General features: G+C 32.7%; 1 protein-coding gene across 1 annotated transcript in view; it reads left to right on the top strand.

The window, feature by feature from the left end:
* Nucleotides 1-20,720, top strand: part of lmbrd1 (LMBR1 domain containing 1) — a 123,451-nt gene that overhangs the window by 38,876 nt on the left and 63,855 nt on the right. Inside the window, exons 5-7 of the mRNA XM_051126451.1 lie at nt 1,779-1,846; nt 12,217-12,305; nt 19,011-19,084. Coding sequence (XP_050982408.1) covers nt 1,779-1,846; nt 12,217-12,305; nt 19,011-19,084 — 231 coding nt within the window. The remainder of the gene's footprint in view (nt 1-1,778; nt 1,847-12,216; nt 12,306-19,010; nt 19,085-20,720) is intronic.

Genomic DNA, 20,720 nt, shown 5'->3' with positions numbered 1-20,720 from the left:
TGGCCCAGTTTTTAAAAGGATTGCATATATCCTTCATGGATAATGCGAATCTATAATGCATTGTGACATGCTTTGGGGAAAAAAATCTGTCCAAGATAATCGTTGAAGCTTTTATTATTTTATTTTATTTTATTTTATTTTATTTTATTTCTTTTTGCAAGCTTGACATTTTTGACTCTTTGACACATACAAATGTATTCAAAAATAATAATAAAAAAAAAGGTTCATAATAGAAGAGGCCTATGTCATCATGTGTACAAAATGGATTTTTAATGTTTATTTTAACACAAAATATTGTCATGTCATTGCAGATTTTCAGTACATCATAGGTGCTGTCCTGAAAGGGAGGCAGGATGATTATGCTCTTTTTTTTGTTTTGTTTTTTTTGGCAAACCAAACCAAAATTTAATTTTAATTTATTTTATTTTATTTTATTTTATTTGTAATAGAAAATTATATAAACAGTCTCTATAATTGAATAGTTCTTTACTTTTGGTTGCCTTTGTATATTTCCAATTTATTATATTATATTATATTATATTATATTATATTATATTATATTATATTATATTATATTATATTATATTATATTATATTATATTATATTATATTATATTATATTATATTTTAAAAATAACAAAATAGGTAAGTCTAATTAAATATGCTTTTTTCACATTTTTGTGCATTTTTGTTTATTTTATTTTATTTTTGCTATAATTGAATCCTTATTTAATTTAGTAATTTTGTTATATTATAATCTTATATTATATTATTGATTTTATATTTAAAAAATATATTTTTAAAATAAAAGAATAGTTGAGTCTAATTAAACGTACTATTCTACACAATATTTAAGTGTACAATATATTTTACTTTTTAAATTTTTTTTACATGTTTTTTGTGCATTTATTTTATTTGACTTTATTTTGCTATAATTATAATTTTATTTTGCTCAGTGGAAAACTATTTTGTAATGACAAACGAAAACTTTAAAATCTATTATGTAACTAATTATAAATTTGATCTTTACTGTGTATCTATATTCATTTACTTTTAATTTATTTGTATTTTTTGTGGGTTTATTTTATTTTATTTTATTTTATTTTTGCTATAATTAAATTCTTATTTAATTCTGTAATTTTGTTTGGTTGCCTATGTATTATTCTATTCTATTCTATTCTATTCTATTCTATTCTATTCTATTCTATTCTTAATTTTAGATTTAAAATTTATATTCGCAAAATAACAGAATGGTTGAATCAAATTAAACATGCACTATTTTACCCAATATTTGAGTGTGCAATATATTTTCCTTTTTAATTTCCTTTTGTTTGTTTTGCATTTTTACTTATTTTACTATGTTAATTGCATTTACATTATTATACTGAGTTAGTTGATTTTTGTATCACACTGTTAGTTTAGTAACAAGCTAATGCCAAATTATTGAACTCAATTATTAGTTGAGTCTCTTATGCGCTTTATGTGATGACTGTTTGTAAGCTGCAGAAAATTGCTCATTTAACGTAGAATGTTCCAAATCGGTCACTTGTAAGGTTCTGTTTCAGTTAGGACACTGCATTAGCTCAGGTTTTGGAACAGAGCCACAATGTCTCCATCAGAAAATGAACTAGGGACACTGTGTTCCTGACTGTTAAGTGCTGCAAATATGTAATTATGCTCCAGCCCAAAGCCCCTCTCTACATGAAGCGTAATTTATCACGGATTGATGACTTGATGAACGCAGTTTGATAAACCTGTTTTTTATTCTCTCATTACAGCAAGTGAAAAATGCACTGAAGTATACAGTAGGATTTGTGATTGTGTGTTCAGCGCTGCTTTTGATTGGGTAAGTGTGCTTTGTGGGATTATAGTATTCTGTGTGTGTGTGTGTCCCCGTGTGTGTGTGTAGAGAGGTCGATGTGAGCTTTATTATATCGTTCACTCGTCATCTTCAACCTCCATCAGGGGTACAGCAGGTGTGAGAATGCTGGGAAATTGTTGGACAAAATGGTGATAATAACCGGTATTAGATGATTTTGTACTAAGATTACCTTTGTGGAATTGGAGAACAAATGTAGCTATAATCTGAGTAGCCATTATTGCTTTAGTAGAGTGGTATTTCTACAGGGGGCACATCAAATGCTCATAATATGACATTTCTGGGTAATTTGGAATGCAAAGGGCTCTAGCCATATCGTGAATTATTATGGATAAACTTGGACTGGCACCAGTAATTTGAACAATTTTAGATCAGTGCATTCTGCTAACAGACTAACATTGATCTATTAGACTATGAAAGTAAATAAGATATACACAGTTGATTTCAGGAGAGCCAGAGAGCGCAAAATGTACTGTAGGACATCAAATGAATGTTAACATTAATTCAAAATTGAGCCTGTTCCTGATCTTATTGTGTATTATTCCCAAGTCCGGGTTATTCCAAATATAAATATTGGTCTTTGCAATCTTTGTGGTCTTTTCTTGCTCCACTTCTTAACAATCTCCATTCTAGTACACTACTTTTTTATTTTTTTATTTATTATTTTAATTCAACAAGGATGCATTATATTGATCAAATACAATGTCACAATGTGTTTGAAATGCTTTTGAAATGTCTATTCATTGAAGATACTCCAAAAATACATATTAAAAAAAAATATACATTTATATATACATTTTTTTTAAATCACTGAAAAAAGCATCACAGGTTCCAACTAAATATTATTATACAGCATATATTAAACTATTTATATATTATATACATTATATTAAACAGTAAATATCAAACTGTTATCAACATTGATAATAGATTAGCATATTTGAATGATTTCTGAAGGATCATGTGACACTGAAGACTGGAGTAATGATGCTGAAAATTGAGGTTTGCATCACAGGACTAAATTATATTGTTATTATTATTATTATTCACATTGAAAACAGTTATTTACAACAAAACAACAATATTTCACAATATTTCTGTTTTTTTAAATTTTATTTCTGTTTTTTATTTTATTTTGCTGTAATTAAATCATTTTTTTAATTTTGTGTTTCTTTTTGGTAGCTTTTGACATGCTCAATGAAAAAATAAATATTTTATATTGAATAAATTACCTTTTAAAATATATTCACATTGAAAACAGTTATTTACATTGAAATAATATTTCACAATATTTCTTTTATTCTGGATTTTTGATCAAATAAATGCAGCCTTGATAAGCATAAGAAACTTATTTAAAAAAAACATTAAAAATCTTACTGATCCCAAACTCCTATTTCACAATATTACTATTTTTACTGTACTGTTCATCAAATAAATGCAGCTTAGGTGAGCATGAGACTTTCAAAAAAATATGTAAAATATATATATATAATATATATATATATATATATATATATATATATATATATAAACTTTTTTCACTCAATTCACTCGATTCTTCTTTCTTATTGGACATCCTGTAATTTGTCAGATTACAGACGCAAAAGTTTTATGCTGACGAAAGTAATATTTATAGTGAATAAGTAATGTTTGAACATTGAATAAAGACTGTAGTGGGTATCACTTTGAAATACCGTGTCTTAGATTGAACACATGAACAAATGGTGGTGCTGTAAATAACAAACTCCAAAGTTGAATGATCTGGCATCTCTAAACCTGGCGATTTTCAAGACCCTGAAAGGTTTATTTGTCAAGCCGTGTAACAATTTCTTGTCCAATTGTTAACCGAACTAAAAACCAACATGCAGTCTAAATGTGTACAGATACATGGCAAGGCTTTGTCCTGTTTAACCTCGAGTTTATACTTTTTGTTCTCAGCAGTGCTCGTGCAGCATAAACATAATGGATTTTCTTTGCCACTGCAAGAATAACACGTCTGCTCACCAGGTCATATAATTTAATGTGCTCTCAACCATTAAATAGTGTTCCTGTGGGGCAGGATACCTTCATCACACCTTCATGTCGTATAGACCCAGTGGGATGGGTTACTTTGATCGCAAAATGGGAAGAGGGACATGCCGTGGACCAAATTTAAAAGTGGGGATGGCACTTCGGACAGAAGCAATTTGGTGTTCATTTTACCTTTTGAACCACTGCAGTGTTTTACCAAGAGTATTGTGTCTCAGGGTTCCTGATGTGGGAGGACATGATGGCTTTTTCCATCCTCTTTTTTTCTCAGGGTGAGACGCAGAGTCCCTGCGTTTTGTGATTGTTCATTTGGTGGCTGACTTCTTTTTGTTTGCCTGTTTTGATTGGTCTGCGCTAAGGATGGGACTTATAAATGGAGAGCTGACCCTTCCCAGCCTCTGTAGTCCCATTCAATCTCTCGTACCCATCGAAATGTCTCAAGAGCTCTAAGTGCACTCTATCAGTGCTGCACTTGGTCTAAGCTCTAGACACATGGGCCCTGTCCCAAATGGACGTCTTCATGTGGACCTGCATTCACGTGGCCTACGTGTCTGTGAAGTCCACGAGACCGCAAAATGTCCCATTTGTCATTTTAGGTTTCAGAAGGGTGCTTAGAGGACAGATCTTTAGTCAAAAGATCGTATTTGGCCTATTAGCCTGCAATTAGCCACCAGTCGTTGCTTATAAATTAGGCTGTGTGCTTTTAATTTAGTGTGTAATGCGATATCATTCAACTGGTGGAGTGAAAGTTAACTATATACAGTGAGTTTGGCTGACATAGTATTTTGGACCTTAATTGATGATTGCAAACGACATGGAAAGTGGATATAAAGGTCAGATACGTGTTAAGTCTTTGAGCTTGTGTACCTTTGCATAAACCCTCACGGAGTCCTTGGTCGATTTATGAAACAGTGTCCTGCTGCGCGTACAGTTTACAACGTAATTTACTGACACCCCTAAAAGATGACATTTTCATGCACGACGCAGCTTTTCTGAAGTGACACGTCAATTGTACTCGCTCAGATTATGCCAGTGATGCTGAATGATGTGGCTGCATTTAAAATGAAAGTTACCCTGTTTTGTTGCCATTTGCATCTGTTGCCATTTGAATGCGGCCTTTTGGCTTCTAAAGTTTTTGAATGGATGTCAACAGTAGGTATTATACGTGTCTTTTAGGGTTGCATGATTATTTTGCATGACATTTAACACCCTATATTGTTGTTTGGATATTCAGGCAAATGTTGAATTTGGATGAACAGTCTCAATCAGTGGGATTTTAGATTTTAGATTTTTACTTTAACAATGTAATCAATATCCTATTGTTTAAAGCCAAGTATGAATCTCATCAAGCACTTTACAATTTTTTTCAAAATAATAAATTAAAGGAGAAGTCCTCTCCCAGAACAAAAATGTACAGATAATGTACTCACCCCCTTGTCATCCAAGATGTTCATGTCTTTTTTTCTTCAGCCGTAAATAATGTTTTTTGAGTTAAACATTTCAGAATTTTTCTCCATATAATGGTGCCCCGATTTTATACTTTCAAAATGCAGTTTAAATGCAGCTTCAAACGATCCCAAATGCGATTGTAAACGATCCCAGCCGAGGAAGAAGGGTCTTATCTAATGAAATGATCGGTTGTTTTCATTAAAGAAATGCAATTTAAATACTTTTTAATCTCAAACCCTCATCTTGTCTTGCTCTCCCTGAACTCTTTGTATTCTGCCTCAAGACCGTTAGGGTATGTCAAAAAAATCATTTCAAAAATCATTTCAAAATCATCCTACATCACTGCAGAAGTACCGAACCAAAGTGAACATGCAAAGAAGATCAAACACCCTTAACAAAAAAGGTAAAACAGCGATATAAGTCGCTTTTGAAGTTGAGGGAGAACATGAGATGGGAGTTTTTCGACATACCCTAACTGTTATGAACCGGAAAAAAACAGACAGGCAGAGTGAGACGAGACGAGCGTTTGACATTAAAAGTATATAAATTGTTTTATTTTTATGAAAATAACCGATCGTTTGGCTAAGATAAGAGCCTTCTTCCTTGGCTAGGATTGTTTACAATCGCATTTGGGATCGTTTGAAGCCGCATTTAAACTGCATTTTGGAAGTTTAAAATCGGAGCACCATATCAGTCCATTACATGGAGAAAAATCCTGAAATGTTTTCCTGAAAAAACATAACATAACAACATCTTGGATGACAAGGGGTGAGTACATTTATGTCAATCTTTGTTCTGGAAGTGGACTTCTTCTTTAAGGCAGTAACAATTTAAATTATATATTTTATTTGTGAACTTATATTCAGCTATTCTTTTTAATAGCTAACTTTTAACTATCTTTGAATTTTTCGGATCATCAGTCAGCAAAGCTCTGTAAATATTGCTCAAACACAGAGATTTACTTTAAATTTCACCAAGCTGATTACTCACTACAAACTCCAACAGATCATGTTTTCAGGCCATTTCAAGTCTTATAACCGCTTCGTTACGTCAAAATATCTAAGTGTATGAGTTGTTTGCTTATTTTTTTATTAGTCTTTTTTTATTAGTCCTATTAACGGCATTATATTGTTCATTCAGGCTGATTCGTAAATGTGGAATGCGAATGAACACGAGGCGGGATTTATCGCATTAACCAATCACAGACAAACATAACCAATCATATCGCAATGGAAGCATTGCCTCCCCTCACGGGACTTTCCCCCATTCATTCTCAGTTACCCCCACAAACCCACCGCATGCTTTAGGGGGTCTGTTAAAACTCAATGGGCTCAGGGGAGGCAGAAAAACACCTGCTGGTGTCACTGTCGGACAATAATTCTTTAGAAAAGCAAGTGATTTATAGACTTTTTAATGTTATATTTTGTAATATTTGTGTTGGTTTTTTGTACTACAATTTTTGCCTCTGGTTTATATAATGGCGTTTTAGTGCCATGTTAAAAAATAAAAAAATATCTAAGATTACGAGATTAAAGACGTAATATTTCGAGAATAAACCTGAAGTTATGAGAATAACGTTAAAATATTATGAGAATAAAGTCAAAATGTTTTGAGAAAAAAGTCAAAATTACAGGAATTAATTGAGAGTATATTCTAGCCTATTGCGCATACATAACCCAGATTGGGAGCACCAGGAGAAATTCCAAAGTCTCAGCTTTCAGAATCTGTTTTGTAGCGAAATACAAACAATATGTCTATTACAATAATGTGTTTTTCATGCTCTTTAATGTGGCGTGGCAGATTGCTGTATTCACCTCAGTTTAAGCAGCATGTGAATAAGTCATCTTTCCAATTACAATGAAACATTAGTTTTATTGTTGTTTTTAATTACATTGATATGACAAATGAAAGATTGGATGCCACAGACGTTTTTGTGGAGTAGGTAGTGGAATTTTCAGAAAGAAAACTATATCATTTAATGAAACAAATGTCTCATTGTAATCAAAAAGACAATTGGTTCACATGAATACAGCAATCTGTCCCGCCACATTAAAGAGTGTGAAAAACACATTATTGCAAGACATATTGTTTGTATTTTGCTATAAAACTGACAGATTTTGAAAGCTGAGACTTTGTTGTTTTATAATAAAAGTACTAAAAGCACAAAGCTTATTGCTATTATTGGGTGCCTAATGAATGCAATCGAAGCCATGAAATATTATTTCCAAACATACTGTCCCTGCGAGTATAACATATGGTATGATTTCTGCTAAATAAATTCTGGTGGCCTGGCAACTTTTCCCTGTGCTCCCAATCCGGGCCATTTGTATGCGTAGGCTATGCTCTCAAAATATTGTAACTTGCTATGATTTAATTCTTGTAATTTTTACTTTAATCCTGAAACATTTTGACCTTTTTATCGAAACATTTTGACTTTATTCTTGAAACATTTCAACTTTATTCTTGAAATATTTCAACTTTTTTCTCGAAATGTTCCGAAATTACTCTTGTAATTTTGTTTTTATTTATATATATTTTTTTTTAACGTGGCACAAAAATGCTGTCATAGGTTTGTACTATTAAGCTATGCTTTTTTTTTTTTTTTTTTTTTTTTTGTGGAATAAGCAGGTGGTCAGGCAGACGTTGTATATAAGTTTTAATTGCTGGACATACAAATTATAGAGTTTATACAGTCTAAAACTGAACCTTATGGTTAAAACATGGGATTTTTTTTCCAGACCAGCTGTAGCCTGAGGTATTTGCTTATGCAACTCACCCTCTGAGTGATGTTCTCCTCATTGGAGATGACTGGCTTTCTTCATATTGCAGATATTTACTGAGAATGTGAGCATACTGTATCCTGAACTGCTTTTAAAGCTTGCGGCGATACATCACATTAGCTGTATACAAGGATCTCTACATGATAGTTCACAGTAAACGCACTCGTGCCGTCAGCCACAGACATATATACATATATACAAGACGACAATTTACCTTTTGGGTAAAGGTACTCCACTTAAAGTTGTACAGAACATTTGAAGAAAATATTTTAAAAATAAAGTTCACTCAACCTAAGATGGAGACTCCTGCGGTTTTATTCTACGTCAAGTAACTTGCTAATCATGTTAGGAACATGTTGTTAAAATGAGAATCATGCTAGAAACATGCTAGTAGCATGCTAATTGTGCTAGAAACATGCAGGCAACATGGTAATCATGCTAACAACATGCTAGTAACATGTTAGAAACGTTAGTATCATGCTAGAAACATGTTAGTAACTTGCTAATCATGCTACAATCATGCTATTAACTTGTTAATCATTCTAGAAACATGCTAACAATGTGCTAATCATGCTAACAACATTGTAATCAGCCTATGAAATGCAGGCAACAAGCTAATCATGTTAAAACATGCTAGCAACATGGTAATCATACTAACAACATGCAAGTAACATGCTAATCATGTTAGTAACATGCTGTTCATGCTAGAAACATGCTAATAACTTGCTAATCATGGCAACATCATGTTAGTAACATGCTAACAATGTGCTAATCATGCTAACAACATTGTAATCAGCCTGTGACATGCAGGCAACAAGCTAATCATGCTAAACATGCTAGCAACATGGTAATAATGCTAACAACATGCTTGGAAAAATGCTAATCATGTTAGAAACATGCTAGTAACATGTTAATCATGCTAGAAACATGCTTGTAACTTGTTAATCATGCTAGTAACTTGTTAACCATGCTAGCAACATGCTAGTAACTTGCTAATATTGCTAGAATCATGTTAGCAACATGGTAATCATGTTAGAAACATGATAGCAACATGCTAGTAACATGATAATCAGGATATAAGCATGCTAGCAACATGCTAATCGTGCTAATAACATGCTAGTAAATTGGTAATCATGCTAAAATCACGTAAGAATCATGTTAGTAACATGTTAACCGTGTTAGAAACATGATATCAACATGCTAGTAACATGCTAATCAGGCTATAAACATGCTAGCAACATGCTAATCAGGCTTTAAACATGCTAGTAACTTGCTAATCATGCTAATAACATGCTTGTAAATTGGTAATCATGCTAGAATCACGTAAGAATCATGTTAGTAACATGTTAACCATATTAGAAACATGATAGCAACATGCTAGTAACATGCTAATCAGGCTGTAAACATGCTGGCAAAATGCTAATCAGGCTAATAACATGCTAGTAAATTGGTAAACATGCTAAAATCACGTAAGAATCATGTTAGTAACATGTTAACCATGTTAGAAACATGATATCAACATCTTAGTAACATGCTAATCAGGCTATAAACATGCTAGCAACATGCTAATCAGGCTAATAACATGCTAGTAAATTGGTAATCATGCTAAAATCACATAAGAATCATGTTAGTAACATGTTAACCATGTTAGAAACATGATATCAACATGCTAGTAACATGCTAATCAGGCTATAAACATGCTAGCAACATGCTAATTAGGCTTTAAACATGCTAGTAACTTGCTAATCATGCTAATAACATGCTAGTAAATTGGTAATCATGCTAAAATCACGTAAGAATCATGTTAGTAACATGTTAACCGTGTTAGAAACATGATATCAACATGTTAGTAACATGCTAATCAGGCTATAAACATGCTAGCAACATGCTAATCAGGCTTTAAACATGCTAGTAACTTGCTAATCATGCTAATAACATGCTTGTAAATTGGTAATCATGCTAGAATCACGTAAGAATCATGTTAGTAACATGTTAACCATATTAGAAACATGATAGCAACATGCTAGTAACATGCTAATCAGGCTATAAACATGCTGGCAAAATGCTAATCAGGCTAATAACATGCTAGTAAATTGGTAAACATGCTAAAATCACGTAAGAATCATGTTAGTAACATGTTAACCATGTTAGAAACATGATATCAACATCTTAGTAACATGCTAATCAGGTTATAAACATGCTAGCAACATGCTAATCAGGCTAATAACATGCTAGTAAATTGGTAATCATGCTAAAATCACATAAGAATCATGTTAGTAACATGTTAACCATGTTAGAAACATGATATCAACATGCTAGTAACATGCTAATCAGGCTATAAACATGCTAGCAACATGCTAATCAGGCTTTAAACATGCTAGTAACTTGCTAATCATGCTAATAACATGCTAGTAAATTGGTAATCATGCTAAAATCACGTAAGAATCATGTTAGTAACATGTTAACCATGTTAGAAACATGATATCAACATGCTAGTAACATGCTAATCAGGCTATAAACATGCTAGTAACATGCTAATCAGGCTTTAAACATGCTAGTAACTTGCTAATCATGCTAATAACATGCTAGTAAATTGGTAAACATGCTAAAATCACGTAAGAATCATGTTAGTAACATGTTAACCGTGTTAGAAACATGATATCAACATGCTAGTAACATGCTTATCAGGTTATAAACATGCTAGCAACATGCTAATCAGGCTTTAAACATGCTAGTAACTTGCTAATCATGCTAATAACATGCTTGTAAATTGGTAATCATGCTAGAATCACGTAAGAATCATGTTAGTAACATGTTAACCGTGTTAGAAACATGATAGCAACATGCTAGTAACATGCTAATCAGGCTATAAACATGCTAGCAAAATGCTAATCAGGCTAATAACATGCTAGTAAATTGGTAAACATGCTAAAATCACGTAAGAATCATGTTAGTAACATGTTAACCGTGTTAGAAACATGATATCAACATGCTAGTAACATGTTAATCAGGCTATAAACATGCTAGCAACATGCTAATCAGGCTTTAAACATGCTAGTAACTTGCTAATCATGCTAATAGCATGCTAGTAAATTGGTAATCATGCTAGAATCATGTAAGAATCATGTTAGTAACATGTTAACCATGTTAGAAACATGATAGCAACATGTTAGTAACATGCTAATCAGGCTATAAACATGCTAGCAAAATGCTAATCAGGCTATAAACATGCTAGTAACTTGCTAATCATCCTAATAACATGTTAGTAACATGCTAACAATGTGCTAATCATGCTAACAACATTGTAAACAGCCTGTTAAAATGCAGGCAACAAGCTAATCATGTAAGCAATGTGATAAATCATGCTAGCAACATTAACTTTCATACTTTTACAGTTGCTTCAAAATTTTAGGCTAGGCTTTCTCAAGCCAACTCAAAGTTTGTTCTCAAACTTTACTCAAAGTTGATATTTTGAAAAAATATTTTGAAATTTAACTTTCATTGGATGTGCCCCCCCAGCCCTGAAACTGACCAATGAAAACAGGTGATTTACCAATATCTATTTGAATTCATGTATTTGAGTAGTCCTATAATTGCTTTATAAAATTAAATAAATTGCGTCGGCACCTATAGCCTTGCGGTTAGTGCACTGACATATAGCGCAGCTGTGCTCACGGCGACCCGAGTTCGAATCCACCTGCTCCCCTTTCTCCTCCCAGTACTTTCCTGTCAGCTCTCCACTGTCCTCTTGCAATAAAGGTGTAAAAAGCCCATAAATAATACATTAAAAAAATGCATAGTGTTCTATTGTAATTTGATCATTTGTTTGTACATTTGATTGAAGAGTGTGTTTGCTTTCTGACCATAATACTGTATATTTCAGTGTTTTGGGAGTAACAGCCATATTAAGTTGTCAGATATTTAAAAACAGTTGTTTTTGTTGTATAGATTTAGTTGTAACAATTTATACTACCAGTCAAAATTCTGGGCTCAGTAAGATTTTTAAAAGAAATGAAGTGCCATTCATTTGAACTTTTTTATTTAAGAATGCTGAAAAAAAATATTTTTGTTGTTTTTCAGGACATTTGTTCCATTGGAATCTCCGCCCAACAAGAACTCCACTCAGTGGGAGAAGGTGCAGTATCTGTTCGAAGAACTGGGCAGCAGCCGTAAGTACCTTAAAAGCCTCTTTAAGTGAAATTGCAGCTCAGTTTTACTGACACTTGCAAAGAAAACGGCAAAAAGAGCTTTGTTGAAGCCTTCCGGGGCCACAACACCAAAACGACAGGTGCTTTTTAGAAAGCGACGGATGCTGCCGAGCCACGAGCAGAGGTGATGTGTGGGTTTGGCAGCGCTGACATTTAGCCTCGTCAATGTCAACAGACCTCATTGTGCTACCTAAATTTGCTGTCTTGAAAAAAAAAGAAAAGACCTGGCTGCTTTTGACATGTCAATCAGGTCTTCCATTTGAAGCAGGAATGGCAGGCCCATGTTTGCACCTGCTCTTATATATATATAAGAACGTCCACCTCTTTTTCTTAGTCTCCATTAATGCAGACAGCAGTCCAGGGTTGTTATCATTAATTAAAACTAAAAGTAAAACCATAAAAAAGTAAAATATTTTTATTTCAAAAACATTTAATTTATTTAAGCTTGTTGCCAGTGCAACATTTCTTTTTTTCATTAAAAAACTAAAATGTAATGAAAACTAAAAAAGAATAAAAAACATAAACAGAATATCTAAACAAAATAAATAAATACATATACTTGTAAATATTTCTTAAATTTGTACATAAATGTGTTTGTATTTATATATACATAATAATTACACACAGCACACACACATATATTAGGCAAATCTAACATATGAAATACAAAAGTTTTTATTTTCTAAAATAAAATAAAATTACAAAAATGACTAAAACTTTAAAATGAAAATGGAAAATATAAAATAAAAAAATAATTAAAAATAATAATACTAATAATAAATACCCCTAATTAATATTTATGTTGTATTTATGTTGTATTTATGTTGTTTTACAAGAAAAAAGTGCACTAAAATGTGAAAATCCCTGAGGTTTTCACTCTGTTGAGGACGATGGATCTGAAGGCTCATTTGAAGGTCACCTAACAAGTCACATGTCTTTTTTCCTTCCAGTACAAGTCATTTTTGTACCACGGTTTGTTTTGCTCTGAGAAAGCAAGTGTCATTTGCCCACACCATGGTGTTCCTTCCGAGAAGTTCCCTTGTTAGGTTGGGTCGTGACTTTTGCTTCACTCTCCCTTGAAGACCTTCAAGTTGGCAGGAATGGATCCACTAAAGAACCCAACCTAATCCAATAATAGCCTGGAGTAAGTCTTTGACGCTTTGAGACAGTGCCTGATTCCTGTGAGGCGTTCTTAGAGCTGTCATTGCCCCTTCCCAGCAGCCCTGGCCTAATGAATGAAAATCAAGCAAAAAGTCTAGGTGGAAGGGGAACATCAAAAAAGGGTCACTTTTGAAACAGCCTTGTTTGTCAAAATCTGCAGCAGAGCTTGAGGTTGACGGTCGTGGTACCCTGCTCCTCATCTCCACTCCATGTGTAAAATTAATAACCAGAGCCTTTGTGCTTATAAGCAGGGTTATCATGTCCCTGAGAAGCCTCGGTTTCCGAAAGGAGCACCTTGACCCAAGCTCACGAATTCCACCCAGTGCCATTCCATTGCCATTACCGATTCCACAGATATGCAGCGCTTCAGTTGCCAATTCCCCCATGTGAAACAGACATAAAACGTAAACTGAATGCAATACCCGATTCCCCATTAGCGGGTAAGACTGAGGCGAGAAGGCGAGGGAGCGTGCAGAAGGGTAGACAACTGGAGATGTGATCTTATCACAGACATAGGCGCGAAAAAAAAAGTCTCCACTTAATTATGCAGCCAAGGCCCGGACCCAGAATCCACTCAGACGGCTCTTGTTCTCTGATTTACCTTCCTGCTGAGCTGAATGGGTTTCAGTGAGAGTTACATTTTAAATTGGAGTTGGAGTGACGTAGTGTGACGAGGAAGCATAAGGCGTCAGCTCAGCTGAATCTAATTTTGCAGTTGATGACATAATTTTGCATTCATAGCGATAGTGTTAGATGAGTCAGAATAGTGAAGAAAAAAATGTAGTATCATAAGGTGTTTACACACTGCATGGTGTTAGATTGGTATTTAAGGTGTGGAAAATGACAGTTTTTTAGGAAATTTCAAAATGAATATCCATTTTTACTACATTGTGATGCCTAAATTCACTTGTACTATTTAAAAAAAAAATAGTTTAAATTGTAGAGAATTTAAATATTGACTGTACAATATTAAATTGTACAGGATTCTTTATTGGATTTAACATGAATATGATCATTTTAAATTTAGATTACTTTTGAAGTCATTTAAAATTTATTTCAGCCTAAGTTAATGTTTAAAAACAGTAATGCTTTAATATTATTGTTGACTGTACATTCTTTATTGGATTGAACATGAATATAATCATTTTAAATGTAGATTACTTTTGCAGTCTTTTTAAATTTAGTTAATGTTTAAAAATACTAATGATTAAATATTATTGTTACATATTTGTACTCTGTACACCATAACTTTGTGATGTCTAATACAGTTGTAGCATTTAAATGATTGGTTTTAATTTTTTTGTTATTTAGACTAATTTATATAGAATTTTAATAGCATTTTTTATTAGCTATATATAATTGTTTTACATTTAGATTACCTTCGCAGTCATCTAACATTTATTTTTGTGCTATATTTTCCTTAAAATCATTTTAATATTGTTGAACATATAATCTTTAGCAAATGAATATCCATTTTTCATACTGTACATTATAATGTTGTGATGCCTAAATTCACTTACAGCATCTAAATGGTTCATATTAAGTTTAAGTGTTTTTTATTTAATAAGACTAAATTGTATTGAGTTTTAGTGACGTACACTGCAGTTCAAAAGTTTGGGATCAGTAAGCCTCTTATGCTCATCATTTTCCAAAGTTCCATTTATTTAAACAAAAATACAATATGAAATATTATTGCAATTTAAAATAACAGTTTTCTATTTTAATATACTTTAAAATATAATTTATTTCTGTGATGCAAAGCTGATTTTTATCAGCCATTACTCCAGTCTTCAGTGTCACACAATCCTTCAGAAATCATTCTGAGCTGCTTAATATTTTTTTTGGAACCTCTGAATTTTTTTTGGATGAATTCTTTAATGAATAAAAAGTTGAAAAAAACAGCATTTATTACAAAAAAATCTTTCCCAACAGCATAAGCCTTTACTGTCACTTAAAACCAATTTAACACATCCTTGCTGAATAAAAGTATTAATATCTTTCAAAGAAAGAAAGAATAAATTTACTGACCCAGAACTTTGAATGCTAATGTATATTATTATAAAGAAAAAGTGTTTAAATAAATGCTATACTTCTGAACATTTTATTAAAAGTATCACAGGTTTCAAAAAACCTTCTGTTTTTAACATTGATAACAAATCAGCATATTAAAATGATTTCTGAATGATCATGTGACACTGAAGACTGGAGTAGTGGCTGATGAAAATTCAGCCTTGCCACCACAAGAATAAATAATTTTTTTAAGTATGTTAAAATAGAAAAATGTTTATATTGAACATTATAATGTGATGCATTGTAGCTTTTTAATTTTTTATTTAATTTCATTTTTTTTTTCTAAATTGTGTAGAATTTTATTGTTTTCTGTTTATTCTTTTTTTGTTAATAACATGAATAGAATTGCCGATATTGGTCAGAATTTTATTATTTCTGTCTTTGTGCAGCAGTACCTGTTTTATATATAGGCCTAGCATATGGCTGTGTTTAAAAGTTTAAAATACACCATAAATAAGATTAAAATAAATTAAAAATGTCAGAAGAGTTGAAAACTTCTTCTGTAGCGCATGTAGCGCTTTAGAGGTTTGCACCGCTATTGTTGGATAATATTTCCACCGATAAATGTATGGGAGCAGCGCGTTTTCTCTCTTTCTGTAATCCAGAATCCAGTAAGTGAGTTGGCTTTCGCAAGCTGCTTTCCATCTCCATGAGGTTATCATAGCAAGCTCATGTTGTGAATACCTCGGCTAAGAGCTCTTTAATATACACTTCTCAGTGGCAGCGGTCTCCTCGGCGCACATAAGCCCGAGGTGCTCGGTGCATGTCGAGATAAGGGCCTCCACTCTCTGCGAGTGCCGAGGAATCAGCCGCTAGAGCAGCTGTGGAGCCGCCGCAGATAATAAACAATATATTCTCTGTCCAATCCCTCAGAAAGTCTTCCGGGGAAGCGACGGAGAACGCAGGTCCCCCCGCATTGTGAGGAGTTCATAAACAGAGCGGCTTTCCGTACCAAACACGAACGCCATTGTCTCCGCCGTCGCGCCTTAGCCACTTAACAAAAGCGGGGACATCACAAAGGGAAACACCTATTCAGATGTAAATGCTCATTTCAGCCATCAGACATCAAAGCACCTCTCCTTTTTATATTCTTCCGTTTGCTACATTAGGAAACCGGAGTGTAATCATCTTCATTTCTTCTCGTCGGCTTTTGTATCTCTGGGCTTTTTGTGTATGGAACGTGGTGGGTGGCGCAGCAAACACTTCTCAGACTCCATGCGGTTCAACAAAATGGAAAGAAGTCATTTTGTGAGTGATGTAAAGCGGCTCCTGAGGAAAATAAACAGAGAACAGTAGGTTGCATTCAATCGAGGTAGGCTGCAGGCAGAAGGGGGCTTTCTGGGCTCAGGGCTGCCAGGATGCTGTGTTTTGCTCCGCTGGGCCATAGCTCAGAACCAGAGGAAAGGGGAAACGTGCGAGCTTGTGTGTGTTCAACTCTCTCGCTCCCTATGACAGGTGGGATCCTAACAGGGAGTGCGGTGGCGGTCACTTCCCATAAATCTGCCTCAGCTGGCCTCAGATCTGACAGCTGGCATCATGCCCTCTTCTCTTTTCACTCATTTTCCCCTTTTCCCTCTCTCTCGGTTCCATGTTCCATCTTGAGGACTAGGGATTCACAAAATGTCAAATGTACTTTGTTGCCAAGTCTGTACAAAAATATGAAAAAAAAAATTGCATTTTCTTTTGAATGTGAGTAGTCATTCAAGTCATTCACAGCAAAAATACAGATGTGCTCCTGTTAAATAATGGAAGAGCAGAAAGATGGCACTGTCTGGTTGTTTCTCCATTGAGTTTCTGGTGATTCTTGTAGGCTAGTTTTGAAGCGGTGAACAAAAGTCAGCATTTATTTTCTTTTACGGCACACATTGTATATATTCAGCATATATTCAATATATATTCATGAAACAAAAAGAGGCTAAAAAATTATGGTTATTTATAGTAGAATAATTCAAGTAGTTTTATTACTATATGTATATAAATAAATAAACAAACAATTAAAAAAAAAAAAAAAAATATATATATATATATATATAAATTATAAATTTTATATATATATATATATATATATATATATATCTTTTATTTATTATTTTTATTACAAATGCTTGAATAATTACATGATAAATATAAAAATATATATATAAACATTTTTTAATTTATTTGTTTTTCTTGTAATTTGTATAAAATTAGGTACTTTTTTATTTACCTGAATAATTACTTAATAAATGTAAAAATTGATGCTTAATTAAATGTTTGCTTAATCGACTTAATTTTAAAAGTTGAAGGTACTTGTGAACTACGTTTGCAATAAGTTATTTTGCATATTTATTTATTATTATTATTAGTAGTAGTAGTAGTAGTAGTATTTATCAACAACAACAGTATATATTGTACATTTTTTACTTGTTGCATTTCTCATAATTTATTTTTTTTAATTATTTTAATTACAGATCATTTACTTTAATAATTACTTGATAAATGTAAAAATTGATGCCTAGTTTTTTAAATAAGTGACTTAATTCAGTTTTTGCTTAATTTACCTGGTTTTAAAATTTTAAGGTACATTTGAAGAACTTTTGCATTCCATTGTTTTAATACAATTTGTTGTTTTTTTATATTATTTTTAACCGGTATTATTATTTTTATTATTAATTAACAGCAACAACAACAACAGTATATACTGTTTGCATTTTAATTTTGTTGTATTACTCGTATTTTTTACATAATTTATTATTTGTCTTTGTGTATTTTCTTGAATAATTACTTGATAAATGTGAAAGTCAATGCTTAATCTTTTTGCTTTATTTAATTTTAAGTTTATTTTAAAAGTACTTTTTTACTCAATTACATTTATTATATTAATATTTATTATTATTAGTCAACAACAACAATATAATAAATAATATAATATAATATAATAATATTAAACTTTTTTAATAAAGCAGAATGTTTAGCGGCATACTTGCTTTTGCTGTGGTATTGAGAATTGTGAATTTTTACTGGTATTGACACTGACTACTAATCAACAATATAAAATTAAATATAATATAATATAATGCTTTTTTTTAATAAAGCAGAATGTTTAGTGGCATATTAGCTTTTGTTGTGGTATCGAGAATTGTGAAATTTTACTGGTATTAATATTGACTAAACAAAGCCGTATTTTTGTTGAAAAACTTTCCGTAATGTCCTTTATGTTTTTACCCTGTCATTGTGACTATTACAATTTAGTGGGCAAAAACTTTGCTGACCTTTTAGTAACTATGTCAGAGTAAGAGGAGACTGATATGATAGAGAGAGAGGAAAGAAGATGAGGTGCATTGAGAAATTTCCCTGGGGGGCAGGAACTGCTCTGAATATCTGGCGTATGACCAAAACTTAACAGAGCTCTGCATTTGGCCCATGTCATAAATAAATTTCCCCTCTGTCTTGCAGATGGCCTGGCCGCCCTGTCGTTCTCCATCAGCTCTCTCACCTTGATTGGCATGCTGGCAGTGATCACATACACGGTGAGTGGCCAACAGAGAATTGGTAATGGTGGGTGGTTACTTGTGCCCCATCGATTTGCATGCATTTACGAGGGTTGTGTGAAGAGACTGCTCAGCACTGTCATAGGAAAGCAGTTTTAGACAAAATATGGATGCTTCTGCTCACCATTAAGTATGTCTCAATTCAATTCTGCTTGTCTATTCTTTTATAGACTATAAGTGTGTAATTTAGTCATCTGTCATTGGTTGCAAAAACAGATAGTCCCGCCCTAAACTCATGCCATTGGTTAAACCACGTTCAGGCTCAGGTTTGGAAGCTCAAACAAACAGCAGTGTTTTGACTATGTGTACAGTAATGACAACAACTTAGATTATTGTGATTATGGATGTGCAAGAGAATAGTTTTTCTGAAGTGGTTGTTGACCTAACTTTGATTGTAGCCGAGATAGGTCATCTTCATGCGTGGGTTTCTCATACGCCACAAAAGCCGCCTATATGGAAACAGTCTTTGATTGTAGTCATCCTGAATGATAAAGCGGCTCCTCAGCGTTAGAAATGTTTTGTGATTCTTGCATTTTGGCCTGCAATCGCTCAAAATGACACGCTGTCATTTCTCACGATGTGTGTGGACGTGTGCCTGAGACGTCGGCGTGATGTATATGCCCTGTTATCTCTCTCCTATTTATATATCTGAGCCTGAAGGCCATTAATAAACGCCCGTATTCTGATTCCTTCAGCATACTGTAGCTGTTCTATTCGGATAAGATAAATTGATTGTACTGTAACACTTGTTAATGTCATCCATTTTTCATTGCCAACATCATGAGTAACCAGGCTATGAGAATCTCCGCTTTATCAGGGATTGAAGAGAATGAGGAGGAATATCTTTCACTGTGGCACACTATTTTTACAAAATTATATAAATATTCAATTTTAAATAAAGGAGCATATCCAGTAGCATAGTCAATTGTGGAGTGATAACAAAATTGGTATGTCAAACTGTTTTTCTGAATATATATATATATATATATATATATATATATATATATATAATGTATACATGAAGAGTTAATTTGCAAAAACAGATAACTTAATTTTTTCATTTTTAGCAATTTTCAAAAATCATTTTTTTTCATTGCGCAATCTAATTAGTCTCAGTCAAACTGTGGTTGGATTATTTTGATTAGGTAAAAAGTAACAAAAAAATACAGCTAACTGACACAATAAAACGCAAAAAAAACATGATTTTTGAAAAAAATAAAAAAAAAGTTATCTGGTTTTGCAGATAAACTCTTCATATATATTCTGTAATGAATAAGAAAGTAAAAACAACAGCATTTTTATCACAACAGAAATCTTTTTTTGCAAATATACATATACATATTGTTACATAAGATTTCTATTTTAAATAAACTTCTTATTCATCAAAAAGTCATAAAAAATTATCACAGGTTCCAAAAAAATATATATATATTAAGCAGTACAACTGATTTCAACATTGATAATAAATCAACATATTAGAATGATTTCTGAATGATCATGTGACACTGAAGACTGGAGTAATGGCTTGCCATATCAGCCTTGCCACCACAAGAATAAATTATTTTTTTTAAGTATATTAAAAAGTATATTAATATTAAGTATGTTATTTTAAATT

The sequence above is a fragment of the Labeo rohita genome, chromosome 13 (genome assembly GCF_022985175.1).
Source record: "Labeo rohita strain BAU-BD-2019 chromosome 13, IGBB_LRoh.1.0, whole genome shotgun sequence".
NCBI lineage: Eukaryota > Metazoa > Chordata > Actinopteri > Cypriniformes > Cyprinidae > Labeo > Labeo rohita.
This window is presented reverse-complemented; position numbering and strand designations above follow the sequence as displayed.